Source organism: Capricornis sumatraensis, chromosome 12 (genome assembly GCF_032405125.1).
Source record: "Capricornis sumatraensis isolate serow.1 chromosome 12, serow.2, whole genome shotgun sequence".
NCBI lineage: Eukaryota > Metazoa > Chordata > Mammalia > Artiodactyla > Bovidae > Capricornis > Capricornis sumatraensis.
In genome coordinates, this window is record NC_091080.1 from 59,875,876 (window position 1) to 59,890,423 (window position 14,548).

The window sequence follows — 14,548 nt, forward strand, 5'->3', positions numbered from 1 at the left end:
GAAGAACTGCCTCATTGGAAAAGACCCTGATGCTGAGAAAGATTGAAGGCAGGAGGAGAAGGGGATGACAGAGGATGAGATGGCTGGATGGCATCACCTACTCGATGGACATGAGTTTGAGTAAACTTTGAGAGTTGGTGATGGACAGGGAGGCCTGGTGTGCTGCAGTCCATGGGGTCCCAAAGAGTCAGACACAACTGAGCGACTGAACTGAACTGAATGTACTTTCATAAATGTTTCTAACAATTATCTTTGTTGTCTCTGATTCAAAGAATTATCAGTGAACAAATTTTAAGTAGCAACAATCCAACCCATGCAGATTTTGTAAAGGACTCTAACCAAGGTCTTCTCTCTTATTACAAAGGTAAAACCAATAAGCCAAGGAAACAGGCAGCAATGTATTTATTGGAAATGAACTAGACATTACATTAACCAAATGAAGATGTAACAATGCATGAAGCATAATCGGCGCAACATTTAAAAGATCACAAAATAAAAAGAAAATTCATTTTCAAAAGAAATATTGCATCCAAGGCAAGCCCTGAACACCAAAATACAACTGATAACATTGACTGTGAAGATCCAGAATAAAATTTAAACCAAACAACTGAAAGAAAGTTTCTTTTCCCAACTTGAAGGTTCCCTGGCTACCACCTGTGTATCATACACACCAGGTAATTTTCATCACCAGACAGTAACCAGATGCTATTTATCATATTCCTCATAAAAAAATACCTCTCCTACAAATAGAGAAATTTGAGGGAAATCCAAGCAACAAAACAGTTGGTGGCCCCAACTGATTAGGTCAGCATTTTCTAGAATCTAGAAATTACATTAACTTTACTAGTAAGACTTCATTTTCTTCTGAGAAACTGCCTGGATGAGAGGGTGTGCTGATTGTAACATTACATTTACTACACTACACTGAGTCACTACATTCCACTGAGTAACTGGTCGGTCGTGGGGGTGAGAGGGGATGTTCAGATCCTTATCCATTCATCAAACGTTTCTGAAACTTTCAGAGCTTTACTTTTCTACTCTGTAATACATTGTAGCTTGTGTATAACAAACTCCCTTTGAAGAAAATTATCCCAGATAATCCATCTCTGATAATACAAGTACTGCAAAAAGCAGTGATGAAAAATATTGTTTGGAAAGGCAAAATTGCTGCATCCACTTTCCCAGGCACTGTCATAGAATCATCTCTGAAATGGAGAAATTCCATGTGTAAGTTAAAAATTGCTTTCCTTCCATTCACCCAGCATGCATGAATGTCTTCTTATAATCTCTCTGTAGACTGAGAAAGTCAGGAGTCCAAATGCAGAACTGTAGGCTTTAGAAAGGCTTTCTCCTTCCCTTCCCATGGATTTCAAGTTTGTTTTAAACACTCCACAGTTCTCATAAACGCTCATGTGGAAGGGGAGGATGATTACAACCTTATCAGACCTGTCAATTGACAAAAAAAAAAAAAAAGTATCTCAACACAGTCTCTCATCTTTAGAAAACCAATCATAATTGCATTTCCTTACCCTCCATTTAAGGTAGAGAGAACTGAGACAAGAGTTCCCACATTTTAGTGGGAAATGGCAAATCCTTGTCACTAACTATGGCACCAAGTAGTTCATTCAGGAGAAATTTCAATAAAAAGGTAGAAAGTTAATCTTGACAATTAACGTATGCTCAGTCGCTCAGCCATGTCCAACTCTTTATGACCCCATGGACTGTAGTCGGCCAGGCTCCTCAGGCCATGAGATTTTCCAGGCAAGAATACTGGAGTGGGTTGCCATTTCCTACTCCAGGGATAGACACTTTAGGTCCTAAATTAATTTTTAAGGACTGATATGTTTAGTTTAACAAAACGCTGGTCTAATATACTAGAAAATTAGTACTGTTCTCTTTCACCTTGAGCTGGATGGGCAGACTCAGCCACTGTCTTGTTTCCTCCTTACACACAACTAAAGTAATGCCTGACCAGACTCAAAATGCATGTAGATGTGACATGCTCATTGGCACAAAGCAGGCAGCAGGGGAAGGCCCCTACTTTCCTGAAAAACTCAGAGGAGATTTACTGGCAATCAGTCATTTTCCTCATATATATATAATCTCAGTAGATTTTTAAGACAGATGCATATAAAGTTACACAAATGTTTCCACCTCTCCACCACTGAGTGAAACATGCCATTCTTTGGAGAAAAAAATACATTCATTTTTTTCAAGTATATTTCAATATACAAAGATGTTCTAGCTTTGTTTCACTACAAAGACAAACAGATGTCACATGTGTCCAAGGGGAACTTCATTTTAACTTCCCTTTGTTGTGGATTTCATGAAGTTTTGATTTCTTTTTTTTAAAAATTGCTCTAAATATGCATCTACTTTTATCTGAAAGCATGAACTCTTTATGTCCATTTTATATATATGTACATAGTCAACAAGGATAGCAAAAAACAGTCTACATATGTACAATGGTTTAGAACTGGCATGCTCTGAGGACAGCAAGGGCCACTGGCTCTGACGGGCTCACAGCTGATTCAGTGATTGTCAGCTCTGGTGGCCAGCGCTGGGCCAGCAGCATGCAGACTCCTCCAGACTGTAGCATCCTTGAATGGTCACGTCCTGCTGAGGTGGCAAGTCTTCATGGCTTGTTTCCTGTCTTGGCTTTGTTGTTAGGGTTGCAGTTTAAGTCCCTCAGCAGTGGTTCGCAGTTGGCTAGAATATCTGCAGGCAGCAGCTTCCAGATCTGCTCCACTGCCTTCTGATAAGCCATCTTCTCCTGTTCCAGAGTCCGGATCAAAGACTTCATTTTGGTCTCTCTGGTTAAAAGATTTTCCAGGTTGGACTCCAAAGTCTGAATTTTAGCATGAGCTATCTGTTTGGGGCCAAAACAGAAACACAAAATCCACCAAATCAAAAATCTGAAGGTTTTGGTTCATTATCACAGCAGCAGTCAGAACTTATATATATTAGCTAATCATATCATATTACTTAGTACATCTTAGTATAGGAAGCAAATACTCTGAAACCATCCACGACATGGCGATTTTTTATGGTTCTCAAAAATATAACTAGAGTTTTGTATAACAAAATACATCTCATTTCACTTAATACACCAAAAATGCAATATTGAATCATCATCCCTCAGGAGTGAGGGCACTCACTCCACACACAGGTCTTCTGCTCGAGTGACTGGAATCTGACAGGGAAAAACAGGAGATTCCTGACACTGCCCTAAGGTGTTAAAAGAGGGTTTTTTGCCCTCTGCGTGGAAATACAGGGTTTGCTCAACACATACGTGGGATCTTATCAGTTTTTACAGGTGTAAAAAACTGTGCCCACGTAACTTGGGGACCAGAGGGGATGACAACATTGAACTGTGAATGAAAAAATTTGTAACCATTAATAAAAACCATTATAACATAAAGTAGGTGCAAACCCACTTTCCCTAAATAAAGAAATGTTCAAATAATCATCACTGAAACATCCTAGTAATAAAGGACAACAGCCTGTTTATTTTTCTTTCTGAAAATAGACACTGTTGTCTCTTTTTAAAAAATTTTTTATTGGAGTATAGTTGCTTTACAAGGTTATGTTAGTTTCTGCTGTAAAGTGAATCAGTTATACATATACATAAATCCCCTCTGTTTTTGGATTTCCTTCCCATTTAGGTCACCACAGAGCACTGAGTAGAGTTCCCTGTGCTATACAGTAGGTTCTCAGTAGTTATCTATTTTGTACACAGTACCCATAGTGTATACATGTCAATCCCAATCTTCCAGTTCATCCCCCACCCCATCCTCCACCTTGGTATCCATCACGCGCACATACACACACACACACACACACACACACACACACACACACACACACACACACAATCTACAAACAATAAATGCCGGAGGGCTTCCCTGGCAGCTAAGCTGGTAAAGAATCTGCCTGCAAGGCAGGAGACTCCGGTTCAATTCCTGGGTCTGGAAGATCCCCTGGAGAAGGGACAGGCTACCCACTGTGGTATTCTTGCCTAGAGAATTCCATGGACAGAGGAGCCTGGTAGGCTACAGTCCATAGGGTCACAGAGTCAGACACAACTGAGCAACTTTCACTTTCATATAATTAACACCTCACACAAAGATATAATTTGGTAAATAAATGCTGGAGAAGATGTGGAGAAAATGGAACCCTCCCACACTGTTGGTGGGAATGTAAATTGGTACAGGCACTATGGAAAACAATATACATGTTCCTTAAAACACTGAAAAATAGAGCCTCCATATGATCCATCAATCCGACTCCTGGGCATATATCCAGTGAAAACCATAATTCAAAAAGATACATACAACCCAGTGTTCATTGCACACTATTCACAATAGCCAGAACATGGAAGCAACCTAGATGTCCATCAGCAGAGGAATGGATAAAGAAGATGTGGCACCTATACACAATGCCACAAAAAGGAACAAAATAGTACCATTTGCAGAGATGTGGATGGATCTCGAGACTGTCATACAGAGTGAAGTCAGTTTGAAAGAGCAAAAACAAGTATCACATAATATTGCTTATATGTGGAATGTAGAAAAATGGTATGGATGAATTTATTTGCAAATCTTGTTTAAAAAATGATCTTTAGCAATGCACTAATACAACATTGTTGGCATTGTTTTGAATAGAAAAAGGCATAAAATGTTCTATGGGCCAGAGCTAATATAGATGAAATGAAGGAGGCCAGTGTTTCTTCTTGGGGAGCAATTATTCTAGAAACCCCTCATTTCTAAACTATTACTCTCCTAGCTATCCTTCAGAGGAGTTACCACACATCAAAACAGGGTTTTAGTGTTCCCTACTTTGGAGACATACAGTGTTGACAAAGTGACAGGTAAGCAGAAACCAAGGAGCCATTGGGTACTTAAGTTGTAACTCAGAATCCCTCTCCCCACACTCCCTATCCCCTACCTCTTGGCTCCCTGGTAGCTTTACATTCTCACCTCCCCCTCCTCTGATCACATGGAAACCCCACTCCTTGAGGCTTGGATACTTCATATAGGTTACAGCATACTTCATAAAGGTTACAGATGTGCAATATTGCTGCTACTGCTGCTGCTAAGTCGCTTCAGTCGTGTCCGACTCTGTGCGACCCCACAGACGGCAGCCCACCAGGCTCCCTCATCCCTGGGATTCTCCAGGCAAGAATACTGGAATGGGTTGCCATTTCCTCCTCCAATGCATGAAAGTGAAAAGTCAAAGTGAAGTCGCTCAGTCGTGTCCAACTCTTAGCGACCCCATAGACTGCAGCCCACCAGGCTTCTCCATCCATGGGATTTTCCAGGCAAGAGTACTGGAGTGGGGTGCCATTGCCTTCTCCACCCTTACCTGCAAACGCCATTATTTTCACCACCTGGAGAGGCCCCATATAGGTTACAGATGTGCAATATTACTTTACACTAAATCACTTGTCACATTTGTAAGAGTGCACTGATAAATAAATACATAGTTTATATTCTAAAGAGATCTTGAAGAGAAAATTAGAGATACCAAGGGAACATTTCATGCAAAGATGGGCTCAATAAAGGACAGAAATGGTATGGACCTAACAGAAGCAGAAGATATTAAGAAGAGGTAGCAAGAATACACAGAAGAACTGTACAAAAAAGATCTTCATGACCAGATAATCATGATGGTATGATCGCTCATCTAGAGCCAGACATCCTGGAATGTGAAGTCAAGTGGGCCTTAGAAAGCATCACTACAAACAAAGCTAGTGGAGGTGATGGAATTCCAGTTGAACTATTTCAAATCCTGAAAGATGATGCTGCGAAAGTGCTGCACTCAATATGCCAGCAAATTTGGAAAACTCAGCAGTGGCCACAGGACTGGAAAAGGGCAGTTTTCATTCCAGTCCCAAAGAAAGGCAATGCCAAAGAATGCTCAAACTACCACACAATTGCACTCATCTCACAAGCTAGTAAAGTAATCCTCAAAATTCTCCAAGCCAGGCTTCAGCAGTACATGAACCGTGAACTTCCTGATGTTTAAGCTGGCTTTCAAAAAGGCAGAGGAACCAGAGATCAAATTGCCAACATCCGCTGGATCATGGAAAAGGTAAGAGAGTTCCAGAAAAACATCTATTTCTGCTTTATTGACTATGCCAAAGCCTTTGACTGTGTGGATCACAATAAACTGTGGAAAATTCTGACAGAGATGGGAATACCAGACCACCTGACCTGCCTCTTGAGAAATATGTATGCAGGTCAGGAAGCAACAGTTAGAACTGGACATGGAACAAAAGACTGGTTCCAAATAGGAAAAGAGTATGTCAAGGCTGTATATTGTCACCCTGCTTATTTAACTTTTATGCAGAGTACATCATGAGAAACGCGGGGCTGTCAGAAGCACAAGCTGGAATCAAGATTGCCGGGAGAAATATCAATAATCTCATATATGCAGATGACACCACCCTTATGGCAGAAAGTGAAGAGGAACTAAAAAGCCTCTTGATGAAAGTGAAAGAGGAGAGTGAAAAAGTTGGCTTAAAGCTCAACATTCAGAAAACGAAGATTATGGCATCCAGTCCCATCACTTGATGGGAAATAGATGGGGAAACAGTGGAAACAGTGTCAGACTTTATTTTGGGGGGCTCCAAAATCACTGCAGATGGTGACTGCAGCCATGAAATTAAAAGATGCTTACTCCTTGGAAGAAAAGTTATGACCAACCTAGATAGCATATTCAAAAGCAGAGACATTACTTTGCCAACTAAGGTCCGTCTAGTCAAGGCTATGGTTTTTCCTGTGGTCATGTATGGATGTGAGAGTTGGACTGTGAAGAAGGCTGAGCGCTGAAGAATTGATGCTTTTGAACTGTGGTGTTGGAGAAGACTCTTGAGAGTCCCTTGGACTGCAAGGAGATCCAACCCGTCCATTCTGAAGGAGATCAGCCCTGGGATTTCTTTGGAGGGAATGATGCTAAAGCTGAAGCTCCAGTACTTTGGCCACCTCATGTGAAGAGGTGACTCATTGGAAAAGACTCTGCTGCTGGGAGGGATTGGGGGCAGGAGGAGAAGGGGACGACAGAGGATGAGATGGCTGGATGGCATCACTGACTCGATGCACATGAGTCTGAGTGAACTCTGGGAGTCGGTGATGGACAGGGAGGCCTGGCATGCTGTGATTCATGGGGTCGCAAAGAGTCGAACATGACTGAGCAACTGAACTGAACTGAACTTATATTCTGAAGTAACTATGAGAGAGCTCATCCTTAGGTAGGTTGATAAGGAGTCCAGGGCCCTTGAGGAAGAAGGGTCCAAGGCCTTAGAGAAGGAGAAAGGGGTCTGAGACTCTCAAGGAGACAGGGAGGAACGGAACATTTTTTTCTACATTGCTTTGTCTTAGCCAATATAACAATGTATCTTGCTCAGGACATGTTTCTCCTTAACAAGAACTCCTTAACAAGATTCTGACTAATCTTGTTATTTTAAGATGTATATTATGGGAGTGGGTCTGGTAAGACCTTTCTTTCTATTGTTAGCCCCAATCCTGTTATTTTAAAATGTAAATTGTGGGAGTGGATCTGGTAAGACCTTTACAACCTTGAGACGTTCTTTTGATTTACTGTAATAACCAATTGAAAAAGTATATAACTCCCTTGCTGAAACTAGTAAGGGGGGCATTCTCAGGCCCCCTCTGATGTCTATGTCAGAAGCTTTCCCTGTCCCTTTTTCACTTTAATAAAACTCTGGTACACAAAAGCTCTTGAAGGATCAAGCCTGGGCCCTGGCTAAATCTTCTTTGGAGATCAACACATTAAGCTATCAGCTGCAAATTTCTTCATGGCAAGGATTACATGTTACCTGTTTTAATTCAGTTTTCTTCTTTCCATTTCTGTGAGTTTTACTCTAGACAGTTCCCATCTTCCCCAATCAGATTTCTACAAATAATTGCTAGCTGGTCTCCCTACCTTCTCTCCCCATTCTAATCTGTCCTCATCAAGGTTTTTCCAGACTGATCTTCCTAAAGTACGGTTCAAAAATTTTGAGAGATTTCTCTCTCAACATGATTAAAGCTGTGTTCTTCTTCTTGACCTTGAAAGTTATTTACAAATCCACCTCCATCATGTTTACCCCACTTCTCCCCAATGTAAATCTTAAGTGGATTTAAGTTTCCTCTAAGTTCTGCCATATTATCTAGCTTTCAACACTCCCCACTCCTCACTCATTCCTCCCATCAAGCCTCTAGAGTCCAGCTCAAGCCCCAAGACCTCCAGAGCTTTCCCAGTTCCCTCTAGTCAATCCCTCCCAACTTGAACTTAAACCAAACATTCAAAACCCAGTAAGTTTTGAATCAGATTCTGCTCTGAACTGCCATTTAATTATTTTATGAGAGGAGATTTTCTCTCCCAACTGATACTTAAATCAGCCTGTGCATTTGTAGCCCCCAGGGCACTTGGACACAATCTGATACACAGGTCAACAGTCTGCAATGGCTCAATCTACAGCACAGCTCTATCCTTCCTGGGATGGTTCTATGCAGGAGAGGAGGCACTCAACAGCTTTTATGGTCAAATCGTCATCTCTTTACCTGTAACTTTTCTAGAAGGTCCATGTTTTGTCTTTTCAGTTGGCTGTTGGCCCTCTCCAGCTTCTCCATGGGCTCACTCTCCTCGCAAGCATAGGAAGATTCTTGAAGTTCATCCTGTAGCACGTGATACTCCACCTCATAGGCATGTAACTGTTTAGAAATATCCATCTCAAAAACCTGCAGTGAAAACAGGGGTCAGTCTGACCTTCAGGATGTACACAAAGATACATCTGTGTATCTAAGGTACTTCATGTAGATTTCCCAATACTTCTTAATGAGGAACAGCATGACATACCAAACAAAGGGAACTGTAACAAGTGTGACTGTCAAATAAGGACAAACAGATGATTTCTATACAATTGAAACATTTTCATGACAAGGCCAAGACACTAGAGAAGTTAATGTCCAAAGATATTTTGCAACTAAAATATACATAATCTAGGAATGGTCTCCCAAAATGTTGCCTACCAGATACACATGAGTAACTGAGTAACCCTTTTACAAGTTGGAGATCATCTTTGCTGGTTAATAAACAAAACTGCATAGGGCAGTTCTATAATAGTAAGATCAAAAGCCCTTCTAATTATTTGTCAAGGAGGTAGAAAGGGCTTGTACTAAATATTTTCATCCATTTTCTAATCCATACAAGTCTCTTAGAATTCACTAACATATCCTACCAGAGAGAGAATCTTAAAATTGCACACCATGGAAACTATACATACGTATTCAATCAGTCAGTGGTGTCCAACTCTGTGACACCATGGACTGTTCCTCTGTCCATGGGATTTTCCAGGCAACAATACTGGAGTGGGTTGCCATTTCCTTCTCCAGGGGATGTTCGCGACGCAGGGATCAAACCCGCATCTCCTGCATTGGCAGGTGCATTCTGTAGCACTGAGCCACTTGGGAACTGGGCACTGTATAGAGCTGTTTAATTGCAGCTGCCTCTGCTCTCCCATATTGTCACCATTAGGAAGACAGTTTGCTTCAAAGTTAGAGAACAAGTAACTCCTCCTTAGTCTAAACTTGCAAGAGAAAGTGAGTTGCCATTTAAGCATTGGTATCCACACTAACGCTGTTGGGAGAGAAGAAACCACAAAAAATCTCACTGACTTACTTGCACTACTACTATTAGAGATACTAAAATCTTAGAATTGAAATGATATTTCGTGACAATATTGTTATTCTTTTTAAATAAGCATCTTTTTTTACCCCTACCCAGTGAGTATGAACACAGTATGACTATACTATACAACCCTTAAAAATGAGAGCATTGAGATATTTATTGGCATGCAAAAATGTCCAATACTCTACAAATATTTTAATAAAAAATCATTACACAACAGCATGTACAGTATAATTAGAGATTGTAAGAGGAAAAAGACTTTGATGCAGGGAGGGATTGGGGGCAGGAGGAGAAGGGGACGACAGAGGATGAGATGGCTGGATGGCATCATTGACTCGATGGACGTGAGTCTGAGTGAACTCCGGGAGTTGGTGATGGACAGGGAGGCCTGATGTGCTGCGATTCATGGAGTCGCAAAGGGTCAGACACAATTGAACGACTGAACTGAACTAAACTGAACTCTCTAAGCTCTATCTTCAGTCTTACCACCGATCTAAATTGAAAAACTCATGAATCATCACAGGCAAGGACTGAATCACCTTGCCTGGGCACAGCCACACAATGTCACAAGGAGAAATTACACAATAGTTTCATTTCTAGGTAAAATGTATCTGATCAAATTTAAAAATGGTCAAGCAAAACACATGTTTATGCTAAAACATTTAATAATATAATTAGTAGAGAAACTGCTATATAATCTTGTACCTTATTATTACCATTTAAATCATACCTGGGTAATTATTTTTTCCATTTCAGATGAATTCATATCGGGGAGAGTGATTTTAAGGAATTCAACAATATTTTCAAAGTTTTCACATTCCATTATGAGTGTCTCTTGGTTGCTCAGCAGGCTTAGGGCAACCTTAAATATAACTTCAGTTCCCTGAAGAAAAATAATATCTGAAAAAAAAAAGATATATAATTTTCATGATCAAAATGATGCCTCTACTATTGTAAAACGTGACCTCTGTGTGTTAATGTGGTTTTTTGCATTGTTGTGTGTATGTGTGTGTGTGTATGGTGGTTGTTTTAATTACTGCAACAAAACCACAGGATATTTTAAAAAATAAAACTGGTCAAAATAACCTAGTTTGAATTAAATAATAATATGACAAAAACAAATAATGAGTTGTTTAACTATTCTTCTTACTTATTTAGGAACCTCAGATAAGGTCAATGTAAAAAGAAAAAGATAAATTGTATATTTGTTTGTCCACATATTTATAATTTTTAGTGCAGCAGCAGCAGTTGCAAATTTAACAGAGACTGATATTTAGATTTTCTTCATGAGGAGAATACAAAAACAAGTCAACATAATCAATAGTTTAGGATTATTTAAACTCTCATTACCATAATATAAAACTACAAGAACCAGTTAATATGTAATTAAACCTGTACTAGGGAAAAAAATTAAAGACAAAAAAACTTTAAAAGAAAAATCAAAATCAGGGTATAACCTAAATCAGAACAGAAAAAAAAGGCTACCCTAACTCTGAAAGTGAAAGTGAAGGTGCTCTGTCCTGTCCAACTCTTTGTGACCCCATGGACCGTAGCCCACCAGGCTCCTCTGTCCTTGGGATTTTCCCAGGCAAGAGTACTGGAGTGGGTTGCCATGACCTTCTCCAGGGGATCTGCCTGACCCAGGGATCAAACCTGGGTCTCCTGCATTGCAGGCAAACGCTTTACGTCTGAGCCACCAGAGCTTCACCCTAACTCTGAACTTTGCTCCATACAAATGTAAACACACAATAGTTTTGAAAAGTACCAAGTACTTTTGTATGAGCATTCCTCTCAATCCATGCCATTCTGTAGTCAGTAATAAACAAGAGGGGGTTGTTAAAAATGAGGGAACCATGAAACAATCACTTCAAACACGGTCATTCTTCTTGCTCACACATCTTTCCCTTTGCTGACAGTCTCTTCTTCACTCAGTTCTAAGAATGGAGTGGCTACTGTAGAGCTGACAGCATCATTCATATTCTCTTAGCAAAAAACAGATGACTGGGGAGATATGTTTCCTGAATTCAGATATCAAGCGTCCTAGGGTAAGTCAGAGAGAGATACCCTAAATATCATTTTAGATCTGATAAGCTATTTCCTGATAAGGACATATATAAATGAAAGGATTCATAGAAGACCTATAAAGAGAAACCCAAGCTCCAAAGAAAACTTCCCTGGAGAAAAAGCAATCGTGTATGCTCAATAAAAATATGGAAATTTGGTAAATATTTGATTCTGGGCATCCTTGTTTTACTCTTTTGCTGCACTTTGCCTACAAATTGTATCAGCACTAATGCAGTGTCTAATTTTTAAAGCCACAGCCCCTAGTAAGAAGGACACAGTACACTGTAATCTGGTGTTGCTGCTGCTAAGTCGCTTCAGTCGTGTCCGACTCTGTGCGACCCCATAGATGGCAATCTGGTGTTATGTATACATATTACATGTATTACTATATCTTCAGGCTTCCCTGGTAGCTCAAATGGTAAAGAATCTGGCCACAATGTAGGAGACCTGGGTTCAATCCTTGGGTTGGGAAGATCCCCTGGAGGAGGATATATCTTCAAATTTGAAGTTTCTCCAAATAACTTTTTTTTTCCCTGATATATTCTCTTTATTCTATTTTAGTTCATTTTTTTTTCAATCCTGGTAATGACCTACAAACAGGCCAATACTTAAAATTTGACCAAAAGCTCCAATTTAGCAAAAGCAAAGATATAAATACTGTCTACTTGCACCACGGGTACCAGATAGATGAGTGGAACAGAAAAACTGGAAGCCTCTTCTGAGGTCATCAAGCTCTCAACATTAGAATAAACCTCTGCTAAAGAGTAGTTTTTAAAAAGATGGTTTGCTTTTTAAATAACAGATTTAGACAAACCTAACTGAAGAGGTGTGATAGACTTAAAAGCCTCATAAGGTAACATAAGCTGTGTCACACTCTCTTTTTACTACACTGTGGAGCAAAGCAGCAACTCAACAACTTGCCCTGGGTCCAACCAGCTGTGCACCCAGTGTTAGAGATGGGCACCACCTCTATACTGGCTTGATAGGAGGGCACTTAGAGCAATAAAACAGGAATTCCAATTACCTTGTTAACAATAAAAAGTCACATTAACAAGTGCCATTAGAAACAACATTGAAAGAGGTTGCTTCCATTAACCCAGTCAGAGAACATGCTGTTTCTCTGTGCTTTAAATCCAGGTTGAAGAGGACAATGGGGAAGGAAAAATAAAAAAGATAGGAAAGATGTGCATAAATATCTGAAAAAATTATACAGTAGAATTCCTTAGTTCATTTTTTTTTTAATTATACTGTGATTTTTTTAGGTATAAATGAAAATAAGAATTCCATTATAGTTTACTCAAATACAGGAGCTCAACTCTTCTTTCCCTTTGCATTTCAATTTAAGACTAAAATGGTTTCAAATTACTCTCAGAATGGAGCCAGGCACATTTATTAAATTCCATTAGCAATTTGTGATTCTGTGACACGATGCTAGATAAAACAATTGGAGCACCTTATGGCTAGAAGTATACCCCTTGGAATAAATAATGCTGTTTCAATTAATCATTGGCATCTCTTACCAAACACTCTGGCTACAAATCCTAATGGAAATTGAGAGGCAAACAATGTGAGGAACCAGGGGGCAGCATAAAGACTGGGGCTGATTTCATTTTCTTCAAGATGATTGTAGAGATCTCTGTGATAATCATGAAGGAGCCTGGACAGCTGGTACATTTGAATCTAAAGTTAATTTGGAGAAGAAAAATAAAATATTATGCATTTATCTGAGTACACATAAAATAAATACTGTTTAATTTCATTACTCTAATATTTAATAACTAACTCAGGTATATTAGAGAAACAAAAGCAATATTGTTTTATTATTATGTTAAAGCTGACAGATCCAAGTTCATTTAACGAGATCACAAAGCAAGTCACTGTAAGTCCATCTATGACTAGAGAGCACATTTCTCCAACACGTGTGTTTTGGTATCACCATATATACATGGAAATGGTAATTATTCCTCCTGTAGGAAGGTATGGCTTTTGGAATTTAGTCAGAACCGTCCTGGCTCAGGACTCTCATGGAAGGTCCATTCTAATTTCAGACCAGTTCCAGAAAAGCTTCCATTCAAGAGAATCTACCACATCTAATTCAGAAGCAAGACCTTGTCTCTCTTTGCTGGGTCCAGCACTGGATTTATGACAGAACCCACCAGGCAATCTGCACTGCTAGGATACTGTCAGGCTTAGAAGGTTAAGGAGCCAGAACCCTGAACTGTGATTTCTAATATCTAAGATATTCCAGCAGCACAGTTTCTCTTGACACAGGAGATTAAAGCAAAAAGTGCAGTCCGAATGTTTATATAAGTACTGAAAGAAATTATTTCACTTAGCTACTGAGCTGGTTATTCATATTTAAAAAAATATTATAAAGACAGCTTATAGTAACTTTTAAAGTCTTACATTTGGGTAGTTAAAAGTAAAGCAGTAGCAAATAATAAACAAATCTATGATTTGTGCTTTAATTTAAAATTTTATCTACAGAGTAACAGATTGAGTCATGAGTCCTTTATCAGTTACATCACCTTAACTTCTTGGTGTGAAATACATTCAACATTTTCCTAAATCTAGCAGAACTTCTTTCTCTAGATATCATCAAAATATCATTCTTAAGTAGTATAAAAATGGCTTAAAATAACCAACTATATTATGAATTCAACTGTTTTTCAGAGCACAGAACTAAAAATCAAAGTACTATACATAAATATAGCAAATGTTTGATCTCTGTCTGTGGTAACTAAGGTTCCACACAAACTGTAAAAGGAAAGAATTAAAGAGCCACTGGAAG

At 39.3% G+C, this 14,548-nt stretch overlaps 1 protein-coding gene across 3 annotated transcripts in view; it reads right to left on the reverse strand.

Moving 5' to 3' along the window:
- Positions 1-404: 404 nt before the first annotated feature.
- The window catches only part of TBC1D4 (TBC1 domain family member 4), a 216,650-nt gene continuing 202,506 nt past the window's right edge, over positions 405-14,548 (reverse strand). For all 3 annotated transcript variants that reach the window (XM_068984279.1, XM_068984278.1, XM_068984277.1), the window contains 4 exons: positions 13,278-13,437; positions 10,424-10,593; positions 8,568-8,744; positions 405-2,869 (listed from right to left, as the gene is read on the reverse strand). In XM_068984279.1, the coding sequence (XP_068840380.1) occupies positions 2,636-2,869; positions 8,568-8,744; positions 10,424-10,593; positions 13,278-13,437 (741 nt within the window). In that variant the 3' untranslated portion in view covers positions 405-2,635. The remainder of the gene's footprint in view (positions 2,870-8,567; positions 8,745-10,423; positions 10,594-13,277; positions 13,438-14,548) is intronic.